This window comes from Chiroxiphia lanceolata, chromosome 3 (assembly GCF_009829145.1).
Source record: "Chiroxiphia lanceolata isolate bChiLan1 chromosome 3, bChiLan1.pri, whole genome shotgun sequence".
NCBI lineage: Eukaryota > Metazoa > Chordata > Aves > Passeriformes > Pipridae > Chiroxiphia > Chiroxiphia lanceolata.
The window spans coordinates 92,583,693-92,597,483 of NC_045639.1; the positions used below are offsets into that span (position 1 = coordinate 92,583,693).

A 13,791-nucleotide genomic window follows, 5' to 3' on the forward strand; every position below is an offset into this window, starting at 1 on the left:
TCCTCATAAGTCTATATCTTAATCCTCATAACAGGCTGATCCTCAGTGTTGCTGAGTTGCCACTTTCTGACTCCCTGTTTTTACCTATTTTTTTTATACCTTAAGGTACAGATTTTTTTTCCCTTTGCATCCCAGAGTTGCTATTGTTACCCTTTCAACAAAATCCTTCTCGCTGTGCTTTCACTTTTCTTATTTTGCACAGCATTAGCTTGTGAACTTCCTGATATTTAAGCAATTTTCTCATTAAAACCGAGTCAAGACCACAGACCTGTGCCACACTAAACCAGGCTTTGGATGGCAGCCAGCTGAACGCTGGGGCCAAAGGCTGTCCTTATTTTGATGCAACAACCAAATTTTCTCAAGTAATGAATTCTGCTTCTCCTTCCCATGTCACATTCTATACCACTGTCCAAATATATGCCTCGTGCTAAACACATTCCTCTTCTGACCACTTGGGACAACTCTAATAAATCATTTTTTCACTAGCTTAAGTTGTAGCACATAGCAACAACAGAATCACCACAAGCATGCACACGATGGGGTGAACACAGTGTATCAGACTGCAAGAGCAGATGAGGCAAAAAGCCCTCACCAAACATAAGCAGTCATTGTTATCCTGACAGAAATGTGTATTTTACCATAAAATAATGAATAAAAGCAGAGTAAAGGCAGCAGAACGTGGACTAAATATATTACACTATTGAATAAGCAGCACCCGTTAATTTTCTAGTTTTGCTGAAAAAGCGATCACTTTCATGTTGTTTTGCTCTTTATAATCTCTCCTTAAAGAATTTTTTTCCTTGTACTTTTTCCTTTGTTTTTACAGGATAGAGTTCCTAGACTGTAACTGCCAATATAATCTTATTTTTCATTCATAGATGAAAGCTGTTTGAACAGAGAGCAAAACTTGTTTTTAAAGTATGCAGAATTGAACAAACTCAAAAATCCAGAGGTCAAAAAAAGGATTTCTCCTAGTCCTTTCTCTAATCCTAGCAGTTCTTTCTCTTGCTTGTGTTCCTTTCACCTATGGGCTTCAGTTGATCACCTAGGTAAATTACAACCTAAACCTAAACCATACCATGTGAATAATTCTCTTGGTTAGACACGCTAGAATGGATTTGGGCTCTACAAAAATTAAATTCAAAAGGAAAATAAATTTGGGTTTGGAACAAATTCAGAACAAAGCAAATGCCTTGAAAAAAAATGGGCAGAAAAGCATACTAAGACTTTTGAGACTCACACACACATCGGCTCTAAATATGAATTTTACCCACTTCAGTGATTTACTGAAACCAAGAAATACTATTAGGTCCTTGGTGGGTAGACCTATTACAGTACTTTTAACACATTTATAGTTATAGGTGCATTTATATGTATGAATTTATATCTATTTTTTTAAGTTTTCAATACTTTTTGTTGTATTTGTGTGTGTTGATTTCTGTCCCACAAACTCCCTCTTGAACTCACTGATGAGCTTTTCTCAATTTTTTTCCCACCATCTGGTTAATAGGTATGCTATTCACAAGGTGTAGACACTTAACTTCTATTATTTTTCCACTGAGAAAAGAAACTAAACAAAAACCCTACCCTTATATTTGTATCAATCTGTTCACAATATTATGAAGGACATACATGCTCCTGTATCAAGGGAAAAAATGAATATATTGCCCATAGAGAGAGACTTACTGGTTGCTGACGTTTTCTTCTCTTTTCACAGTTCCAGAATCCAACAGCTAAAAAAGCAGGATTGAAGTTACACCAGGTCCAACAGTGCAAGAGGCTGAATAGCCTAAGCCGGTTTTAAATTTAATGTTTTAACTGATAGTAGTATTTCATAAATAGTTAATCACATTAATTTTAATGAAAGCAGCAGCAATTCTCATTAAAATATTAGTCTTAACCAGAATGTATCAGGAGGTAAAATGCTCCTGCACAGGAGAGGGCTGCAATGCAAGGGTCCTGAGCGTATACATACCTGAGGGTGATTTGTGGTTCAAAGGACCAAGAGATTGGGGAGAAGGCAATTAACTCATGCAAGCATAGACAATCAGACTTTTATAGTGCATTTGGGGAGCAAACTGTTTCAGATCCAGGCTTGGACAACATTTTGTGGAAGCAGCACAGAATCAAAAACATAGGAGCGTAAAGCGGAGAGGGAAGTGATGTTTCTTCCTCATGCTGCAGTAATTCTGTCTGCACTCAGCAACTGGCACAGACCCTGCTGGCCAGAAGGGCTATCAATATGCATGGCAGGGAAAAATCGCTGCGCATGCTGACTGCTGTGAATGCTGGCACAAACGTGAATAGTCTCTGGATCTCTGGACTACTTCACAAAACCCAAGTGCCAGTGCGGTGTCAAAATGTGACCAAGGTTAAGCAAGCAGGAGCATTCCTTCCCCGGCAATATCGGCATTTGTTCTCAGCTATTTGAAACACATGGAGTTAAATTTACAGGAGTAATAACAAGAATCGCAAAAAACACTTTGCAACAAAAATACAGCTTTATTTAATTTCAACATTTATATTATTTCTAAATAAAATATGCTGTGTTATATTGGGCATCTCTTAAAACAACAAGCATTTCAAGAAATGGCATATTCAAGTGTGTAGCTCTGGGGTTAATTATGCTATTATATAAGATTATCTCTTGAAAGAATATTTGATTGTTATTACTGCTTTACAATTATCATACTGGAAGCAATTTTTTTAATGGTGCTTTAAATAACATTTGTGGTGTGGATTCCTTCTTAGTACAGAAACAGGCCTCAAAATGCAGTTTCAGCTCTTGATCCTAATTTGGGGCTGCAAAAGAAGAGTTTTTGCATGAATCCAAAAGGTCAAACATAAAGATTAGTAAGATGTGTAACACGCATTCAGGTCACCTAGTTTTTTCTCATTTATACAACCTGAAGATCTAGCTAACAAGAGGAACTCATAGTTTCACAGAAAAAAACCCCAAACCTTAAAGATATATTCAGCCACCTCATTTGTGCTATAGCTGTGGGAGCAGATGAGAGCTGCAGACCAGATCTACCTTGTGAGATGCTTGCCCGTCTTTGCAGCAGCCGGAGGCAAACTGCTTTTAAGACTTAAAATTTCACAAAGCTGCAACTGTTCAAATCCAAACTAAATCTCTCTCCCTGAAATTTAGGCACATTTCTCTTTCTCCTACTCTCAGGAAAGATGGAGAAGTGACTAATATCCCTTTATAATAGTCCATTATGAAGAGATACAAACTGCTGTGCCTCTACTCTGTCCTTATTTCTATTCTATTCATCTGTGCGAGGACATGATACATCCCACATAACTGATTTTTCACTAGTACTGAACAGACATGGGTAATTGCCTCTACCATATTATAAGCACTCTCTTCAATATCTCCCTGGAATGGCATTTTTTGTAAGACCATCACCTCTTCCACTATATTTAGTTTGTCCTCTCCTATAATCCTCAGGTTCTCACCTGCAGTAACATCATCATGCCTTTTCTGTCTGCACTCTTCATATTTTTTTGTATTTGTCTTTAATGAATTTTACCATATTTATTTCAAGCCCTTCTTGTAAGTGACATTTTTTTGATTAAAATCCTGCCTTCCAAGCTCCTTGCAAGTCCTCCCAAATGGGCATTAGCTGCAAATTGGGTAATCCTACCGTCCATGTGATTGAGCAAGTAACTAATGACAAAGTTTTAAAGTGAAGACATATAGTTTTATATAGAAGACAGCATTCTGGAAAGTTGTGAGATGTTCTCCCTCTTTGGCAGCAATTCTCAGAGTCCAGCTTTCCAATCAGTTATGTATCTACTTTATGTGAATTTAATTTAGTCCATATCTGCTTTGCTTGCTTATGAATGTCGTGTGGGACTGTGTATAAAACACATCGCTGTATCTGCTTTGCTGTCACAGAAGGAAATGAGATCAACTTGATAGGATTTGTTTCTGACATGTCCGGGTACAAGTAATCTTATCTCCTTACCACTCTCTAGATGCCTACAAATGTGTTGTTTAATACTTTGTTCCAGTGTTTTGGAAATGCTGTTAGAACTGATTTTTCTGTAATTCTTTAGATTTTTCTTTCCTCTTTTGTTTAGATAGGACATGGTGTTTGCCTTTCTCCAGTTTTCTGGGAACTTACTCATCCTGCTAATCACTAGTGTTTGAGAAATTGCTTTGATTAAGTATTTTAAGGGTAAGTTTCATTAAGCTGTACCATCCTGAATACTCCAATTCACCCCAGCATTCCTTCAGGTGTTATTTTCCATTTCTCTCCATGATCCTACTCTCAAATTCTTAATAATAATTGAAATAAACTTTTAGTTATAATTACTCTTTTTTTTTTTTTTGTGAAGACTGAAACAAGTAAAAAAAAAAAAAAAAAAAAAAGGCATTGAACCTTTCAGCCTTTCCAGTATCACCTGTTTGGTGACCTCCCTTTTTAAGTACTATGTTACATCTGCTCTCAAGCATAGTACATTATTTGTAATATGGTGTTGTTTAACTCTAGCAAACCATTCATTTTAATGGTACTATGTGATTATGTGCTCAAATATTAAAAAAAAAAATCTTATTTCCCTGACATCACCTTACTATCCAATCCCAGACTATACCTCAATCTCTTCCAACTTTTTGATTGTATACCACTTAAAATTAATCCAATTATGACTTTATTCTGTCGTGTTAAGAATTGGAATTATTCTGCATTGGTAATTATTCCTAGAAAATCCTTCATCTAACATAGCCATCTTATTATCCAAACACTAAACTGTGTAGCTAAAGCACCCTACCATCTTTTTAATCAAAGCCATAAAAATTTGTTAAAGTGACACCAAAGTAGTTACATATTCAAATTGTGACTGTAATCAAGCTAGAGAAAAAAGTCATACTCACTGTCAGAGCTAAATAGAACCTCTTTCTTTGGAAACCTATAGAAAAATGAAAATAAAAGGTGAAAACAAAGTGGAGAGGAGAATAAAAACTGCAGTATGTTAAGCAGGCACAGTTGTAAAAACCAGCAGACAACTTCATACAGTAAGTACTTTCTCTTTTTTTAAAGCACTGGTTTGCTGCACTGTTAATTTACAACTGTGCTTACTGAACCAGGGAATGATGTTTCATGCATTAACACGTTTGAGGAAGTCTACTGCACACAGCAGATTTCAACAGACAAGCATCACCTTAACTAAATGCACATCGGAGGACATTTCAGACTCATGCTTTTTTAAACCTCATGCTGGGAGGAGAGAGTATGTGGCCACCCTTGCATTCACATGACATAGGAGTTATTTTCCTCCAACTTTGTAAGGATTTTGCCACAGGCACCTAGAATCTCAAACTGAGGAGCAGGGTACACTACAGAGCGGACGAATAACTGGCTGGGACACTGGTCTAAAAAGATAGTGGTTTAAAATCTCTGTTCCAGGTGGTGTTTCAGAGGATGCCAGGGTGACATCTCCATCAAGGTCCTGAAGATCCTACATGTCCAGGAAGTCTGTGAATGTTCCTAACTTGGATGGGCAGGAGAGACTGATATGCCAAGGGTATGATTCGCATTCTGAAGGACTTTTCCAAACTGAAGGACTTTTCCAGACTGGAGGAATGGGCTAGCATGAGATTTGTGAACAAAGGCAAACACAAAATCCTGCATCTGGCAGGGGACAAGGATATGGGGACAAGGAGGGATGGAGGAAGTGAATAACCCATGCAATGTTATAGGTCAGTGACTGGCTAAGTAGCAGCTCTGCCAAGAAGGACATGAGGTCTAGTCAACACCAAACTGAATGTGTTTCAGTTCACTCTTGTGGTGAAGGATAACTTCATACACAGTTGCATTAATTAGAGCACAACTAGCAGGTTGAGAGAAGTCATTCCCCTCTGCTGGGCACTAGTGAGGCTGCATCTGGAACATAGTTTCCATTTTTGAGCCTTCCCAATAAAAAAGAGTTGTCAAGCAAGCAGAGGAAACCAAATGGAGGACTATCAGGATAGTTGCAAGTGTTCCTTGATTTCTGGGAAAGACATGTGACAGATGAGGGGTGGCAACAGCTCTTGTTTAACCTAACGAACAGGCTAAAGGGTATCCATTTTCCCTCTCCAGCTATTTAAGCAGGGTTTATAGGTGGCTCAGATTTGCACAGTGAAAGAAAATGAGGCAACAAGGGGGGAAATTTTAACTAGCCATAAGGAGAAATATTTTTCAGAGTAAGAATGGTCAAACACTATAACTAATTTTTGTCTGAGTCTGTGATTCTCATTACCTATGCATTACTTAGGTATTGAATATTAAAAAAGCCTCCGTCAACATACAACTGTGACTACCTATTCAGGGCAAGCTCTTTCCCTCTAAAACTATTATACAGTACTCCTGCCACTATTTGAAGGAGACCAAATACAACAGCTGTTTCTTAAAGCCAAGTAGAATTATATTAAAATAGCAGTTTAAACAACATACTGACATTTCAAACTTTCTCTTTATCACTCTTATATTACTACTCTTTCAGATTTTTTAATGTAAACTTACCATAAAAGTAATATATTTACAGTAATTCTTTTTATAATCAACACATTGGAAATAAAATCCTATAAATGCATAAAATGCTTTTTCATTGTTAGTGCATGGTGATCTAATGCCCTTTCATGTTGGTAGCCTATAACTGAAAGTTTTTATTTAAAACAAGAAGATATCATTGAAGGAGGCCAAAAGTATTGCCCAACTACCTGTTGCAAGTATAAACTTCCTGCTGTATATAAAAAGTATTAAAAAATAAAGGTTAAAGCATTGTTAAATTATAAAGTAAATAGAAAGTATGTCTGCTGATATTTAAAGGTTTTATTTGAGAATTTAGAAATGTGCATTGTTTGGACCTACCTTTCTATTTATAAATATCAGAAGGCTACAGCTTACTGTTTCCTTTCAGTGGCTCATCCATTTTGGAGGTTAAAGAATTTGTTACAGTTGACACCTGAATATCTTATTCCTTTAGCAAAAGTAGTTATTCCTACTTTTAATGCTCATTTGCAGGGTCATCAAATTTTTAGCCAAATGAACAGTTATAATGGAGAGAGCCTAGGTTTACAGTCCTTGGCTTGGTCAAAATAAACTAAGGATAGTAAAACCATCACTCCAAAGAGGATCTGGCAGTAATGCTCTGCCATACTAGTGTATACCAGCTCTCCACTGTCTGGGGAACAAGGCTGCAAACTTAGGCAAGACTGAAAGCAAAAAGTGAACAGTACATCCACAATGTGACAGGTGGACATGCTCCAAGGAAAGCCCAAGGAGCAAGGCAGACTTTTGCCCCAATAAATCTGCATGCTGGGAAGGACATCTCTCAGCACCAAATGGAAAAAGGGGCTTGAACAAAGTTGACATTTGAGTGGGAGTGCTTCCAGTACAGTTCCCTCTACTTTCATTAGGTATCTGCCACATCCCTGTTCTTTCTTTGACAGAGAATCTTCTTTACAAGTTGAGAAGGTATTGAATGGTATGCAAGAGCTGGATCATTACAGACTAATCCAGGATACAATGAGGTTTTTTCAACTGGATGAACATCAGTCTGCTGTGATAATGTCATTTGGGTTGGAACTTCTGTTTAATGTAAAGCAAAACCCCTTACATAAATTCTTTAGTACAAGGACACTTTCAAAAAATGGGTGCATTTTCCTCTTATATGTAGAACCTATCAATGATTAATACTATTGTTGACTTCAGACTAGGAACACTCCTTAAGTAAATAAAGATTAAGAGCAACTTATAACAGAACTTTGGACCTTATTGACATTTTTACAGAACTTCAAATTTCAAGAACTTTTACTACTTTGCACAAAAGACAGTCAGTGAAACCCTGTCATCACTGAAGTCAATGAAATCATCTTTTTCTCAGGTGGTCGTTTTATGAATGTTGGCCTTACAGATGCTATTAAGATCTCAAGTAAATATTGCAGATCTTTCATACGTAACAAACAGATAAAACAGAGTAACAGCTTCAGCTAAAGATTTCATGGACCTAAAGTAATTGTGTCATAGACTTGGGATTTTGCAAGTCATAGAGGAATAAGGGTAATGAGGACATACTTCTAGTGCCTGCATGCAATGCCTTTTTGAGACTATACATGTACATATGCCCCATGTTCTCTCTAGAAATTCTGACTCAGTACAATTCTGGGAATGATTATAACATCATTCACACATCATAACCTGCGTAAACACTAGCTTTACTTGAAAGGAAAACGGTAGGTATCAAAAATTAGTGGCATATCTCTTGATTAGGTTTCCAAGGAGTATCCTTCAGATCTCCTCCATTTAAAATCAACTGGTTGTAGAGGAGGATTTCACAAGGAGAATATCCCTTATTTATTTTCCTGCTTTCACAGAGAAGTGATAGATCTTACTTGGTACATGCTCTTACGGAATGAGGCTAAAATTACATGAAGAATAGAATGCTATTCTTCTGAATACAACTTTTTTTTTAATTTTCAGTGAATACTTTTCTTTAAGGAAAACAATACAAATTACTACATAGAAATTAGGAGCGCCTTATCTTCTTTCCCTCCCTCACTCCTTCCTAAAGGTCAAGGAGGCAATTATGTTTCACAAAGCATCTGCCCATCCATTTGTTTTTTGGAATTGCAGAAATCACACTGACTTTTTCACTCTGAGGGAGGAACATTACAGGAGAAGTATAAGCCTATATGTAATTACAGATGAAGAGGGCAGAGACTATATGACAGTGATCTAAGGTTCTTATTATAGAAGTAAGAGTAATATTTGACTTATAACTTGACAGGATTTTTCCTAATCAGTTCATCATCCAAACAAGATTCACTGATAAAAAAGACATTTTAAATTAGGTGGAGACTTCTGGGTTATGTAAACTCTTAAAGTGTAAATTCAGTATAAACTGTTCCTAGAATCAAGATAGGTTCCTAAATAGAAAGGAACAATGCAGGTGCCTGAAATGTGTTGTGATTTTAAAAATCATCAACCAAGACATACCTTGACTTTTTTTAATGCACTGGAAAGGGAAAGCATCATAACATCCAATTCTGAAGACACAACCACATAAAACAGAAAAGGGTGAAAATTGTTTGTTCTTCAAAGACAATTCAATAACAACATATCTCCAAGAAGCCACCACCTTCAGGACAGCTAAGACGACTTCCTCAAATATCTTGACCTGATCCTGGTTCTGTGTTGCTCTCCTGTCTGTCTCCAAGATAGTATAAATGTGGATCTCTTTCTGGGTATCAGTGCTGCATACTTCTGTTTCCAGCAATAGATCTCGAGGGAAACAGATGCCTTTGTTCAATCCTTCTTAACTGAGAATGAGAAAAGTGGGTCATCTCTAGATGCATTTGTGTCTTCTCTGCCACCCACTAAACATACAAAGACATTGCTCAACTCCCACATGGCCAGCATGGTGTGCCCTGGTCACCTCCTCTGATAAAAATGAGATTAAAAATTGGGGGAAAAAGTTAGATCTCATGCCCTGTACAAGTACTTTGAATAGTTCATTGGAGAATATTTTCTTTGACTTGTAATAGAGAAAACATTAAATGTGTCATCTCTTGATGTTACTTCCTGAACAACTTGTGGTGAGTCTGACACAATTCTTCCTGATGTATCTACATGGACTGGAGTTCATCTGCATAGTCATAGTTACAAAATACACATTAGTGACAGGCCCCAGGGAACCAGAATAAATACTCATCTTGCTCAGCTGTACAAAATGGTATCTTACACTTTTTTTTCAACTTTAAAACTAATTATTTGCCTCTAGCTAACATTAAGTGGTGGATGACTGTCATCCAACAAGACGTTAATCAAAAGAAAGACAAAGCGTACTGATAGCAGCACTTATAAATCTTCTTTTCAGTTGATTTTCTTTGGTCCTTATAAATGCAACCACAATTTTATCAGATATCTTTGTTCTAGATGTCAAGGCACAAATGCTGCAATGGTTGTAATAAATTTAAGCTTTTTAATAAATTAAAGTTCTGTTTGAAGTGTTTGTTTAAATATGAGGGAATTTTTAGAAGACGGTACTATATATTTTACCTGTCTTGGAACAGACCAAGTTGGCCTCTAATCAAAGGAACTTAGCACTTTTGTTCTCACTGCTAAATCAGAACATACCACAAACTCTTTTCGAGAATATCTCACTCACGGTAGTCTGACTTTATAACGTAAATGTGAGATGCTTCACTTACTGAACTGATCTTAATAATGCCTCAGCTAAATTATGTGTCTTGTCCCTTAAAGAATGCTCTTTGAAAGGATCCATCTTTCCATTAGATCTGCAAAATTCTCCCTCGATGTGTAAATTGTAAAGAAGAAGGATGAGAGACAAGAATTCAGCTGTTTGTTTCCCTTCCGAATCTTATTTTCAAATACAAGAAAATCATCTGCATCATCAGAGGCTGCAAATATACATATACACACATGCATACATACACACACACATTTATACAAATACACATATATACATATATGTGTATATATACGCACAGATTTTAGAGTTCCTGATGTGGTGCAAATCTACTTAATCTCAACAACAAATTTATCCTCAGAACTATACAGTCTCTCTCACCACCCTCTAGTGAAATACCTTAACTTCAATAATATTTCAGAAACTTTGCAGATGAGATGGAAAAAAATAACATATCTGAGAAGATCTGCAAGGTATTTGTGGTCTAACTTCTCTTTGTGAGGGCATTTTAGGTCTTTTTTTGAATAATTCCACAGCAGACACTGCTTTTGAGAGAATCAAGAAGTAGCTCCTGGGAGGCAGAGGAAACAAGATTGATGATGTAGAAACAAGCAGAAATGTCAAAGGCAAGGAAAAAAGGAGGAGGTTAGAAAGCTGTGATGAAGATTCAAACAAAAAGAGATACGAAATAGCTCTAAGCCTCTGACACCGTGCACAGAGAGGCCGGGAATTCACATGAGAATAAGAGGCTACATTTGTGCTTATATATTCCTGGTGCAGATCCACTCAACAAGTGAGATATCAACGTTTTTTCTTTTACTCTTTTTTTACCATTTTTTTTCCAGTGGAAACTGAGATAAACTGTGTGAATATATTGATATGCTGTCAACAAACTCAGAATTCAGGAAAATCCTCTCTTTCCAAGATGTGAAGGTCTTGACCCCAAAACTCTCCCAATATTTTTCAAAATAACAAGGAAGTTAATCATTTGGCAGAAATTATTGGCAAACATCCATTTCATTTATTTAAATTATCGTGTTTCTGCTTTTAACAAAACTAGAATCAAATTCTAGAATAATAAATTACAAATAAACTGAGTTACAAAGATTTAATTATCATTCCTATCTGTATTGTTAAACTCATCAAAAAACTAGTGAAATAATTGTGAACATGCACCTTGTAAAAGGTCTCAGCAGCAAAAAATTCATCCTTTGCCATAAACGTACTCTATTATTGGTAGTAAGTTATGCCTTCAAATGTGAATTTCAAAAATAATATTGAAAATGTCCTTTAATTAAAGATGTTCTATTACATTCCAAAGCCAGAGTAAAGACTATGATAGTTAATTACATTATGTTTATTTCAACACTGAGGCTATAAATCAGTTTCGTGTTCATGACCTTGCTGGTAAAAAGGACTTCCCTGTGCCAGCAGAAACTTTTTAATTTTTATATACTCTGTCTCAAGAGAAAATTGATAATGACTAGTAAATTGCGTCTGCTCTCACTGAATTAATTATCTAGGGTGGTAACCGCTATGGACCTAGAGTTAAGATATGTAAAAGTAGTAGGGAATTGGCCCCTGAACTTAGACTTCAAGAAAATTTGTGTCTGTCCTTCTTCAAAGTCAAATAAAACTGACACTGAATTTTGATACTGGGCAAACTTGAATTACCTTTTATGTTTTCTTGACTCTCTTTTATGCAATTCTCAATAGCTACTTAATTATAAGCGCTTCTGGTAGCTGTTGTAGTATCTGGTATTTAAAGCAGAAGCTATATATCAATGACTGAAAATTGTGGAAAGTGTTATTTAAATAGGACTAATTGCATAATTTAACAACTCCCACTTGCTTACTTCCCAACAGCACATATCAGGAACCTCAAGTGTAAATGTTAGCGTTATTCGAAATTCACATACTCAACACAGGCTGCAAAACAACTCTGTTTCTTTTCTTCGTTAATCATTAAGAACAATTAATGTTTATCTAGTCCCTGCACTGGAAAAAAAGTAGGTTTGAAAGCTCAGCACATTTTTGCTGATCAACTCCATACAAGCTACATACGTAAATGATAAAACTAGCATGCAAATGCTTAAACGCATTAAATGTCAACTGATTACCTCCTTAGAGCTGAGTGTCTCATTTTCTGGAATAGGCATCATGGGATGACTGGGCTTCTGAGAAAAGATGTTACAAGTTGGAGAGAGTATACGGTTAAAAAAAGAAAAAAGAAATCCACAATCAATTTAATTTCTATATAAAATATCGCTAAAATTTAATAATTAAAGCCCAAACCCTCAGACATACGGAGGATAGCAAGGCAAAGAGATCTCATTTGTGTTCAGCATACTCTCTGTTGTTACTCCTTGTCTGTATGAAAATCTATTTAAAAGTATGGTCTTTTTTTTTTATATTATATTCCCATAATTAAAAGAGTGGAGAAGGGATAAATTCCTTTTGAATTTCAAGGAGGTATCTTGAGTAAAAATCACAGCATGGGCACCTGTGTTATGATACATTTAGTATGAGATAATGCACAGAAAGTTATTGAAAACTGCAACCATATTTCTGTCACTTTGAATATCTTCTTAAATCTCCTCCAAAAGAGCTTTCCTTAATTCAAAATTTCACAGACATAAATCATAAAAATGTTTAACTAAAAAATGCTGTGTAACAGTAATTAGTATGTGCAGAAAGGAGTCTTAGATCTCAGTAACTTTCCAGTGTTTTGAACATTATATGTCTTGCTATGACTAATGAAGTTTGATGGATGTGACTCAAGTGAAGAACCATACCAATTTCAAGGAGATTTTAGTTAGAATGCAGGTAAATAGATTATCTGGAGCTTATAAAGGTAATGTCAAGATCACAAGCTTGTGACATTTTCCTGTACAGTGATACAGAGACATCCTCTTTAAAGCAAAGATTGTTGAAAGTGTATTTGAGTATTTTAGAATTCCATAAAAACAAGACAGGAAGAAGCCTGCTATTTTCAAATTATCAAAGGCATTAATTTGTTTTGGCATTTAGATCAAATAGTAAATCAACAAACATGTTGCTTAAAAGTATTGCTCTTCTAAGAAAATTGATTTTGACACTGCTTTTTGAGAAACAAAATGGATCTGCTAAACTGGCCCAGCACACAAAAAAAGATACTGAAGTGGAATGTACTCTAATTTTCTGAAATTACATTATGGATCTGCTATGTATTGCTCTCTCCCTTTGTGAATTTGCCCTTCCTTTTCAGGGAAGAAAGAATCAATTCTAGCAACAACAGCAGCTTTGAACCACTTAATTTTTATTATTGTTGTTGTTGTTATTGTTATTATTATTTCCCAAAACAAAAAGTGAATAACTTTAGGCAACAGTTTTATTTATTTATTTAATAAATTTCTACAAAGAAATATTTTTAGGCAAAAGAAGTGTAAGGAATGGGTAAGGAGCCTAGACCCTCTCAGTGGCAACATCCCTCCTCTGCTGCTCACCTGGCTTCCAGCGTCAGCCAGGCAGCCACCAAAGCATTCCCCAGACCTCACACCACCCGAGTGCTGCAGCACACACAGGAGGTGTTTGATGGTCTTCATGGGA

General features: G+C 36.1%; 1 protein-coding gene across 2 annotated transcripts in view; it reads right to left on the minus strand.

Moving 5' to 3' along the window:
- Positions 1-2,492: 2,492 nt before the first annotated feature.
- The window catches only part of MLIP (muscular LMNA interacting protein), a 106,550-nt gene continuing 95,251 nt past the window's right edge, over positions 2,493-13,791 (minus strand). For both annotated transcript variants that reach the window (XM_032683950.1, XM_032683949.1), the window contains 3 exons: positions 12,324-12,380; positions 4,886-4,920; positions 2,493-2,802 (listed from right to left, as the gene is read on the minus strand). In XM_032683950.1, the coding sequence (XP_032539841.1) occupies positions 4,894-4,920; positions 12,324-12,380 (84 nt within the window). In that variant the 3' untranslated portion in view covers positions 2,493-2,802; positions 4,886-4,893. The remainder of the gene's footprint in view (positions 2,803-4,885; positions 4,921-12,323; positions 12,381-13,791) is intronic.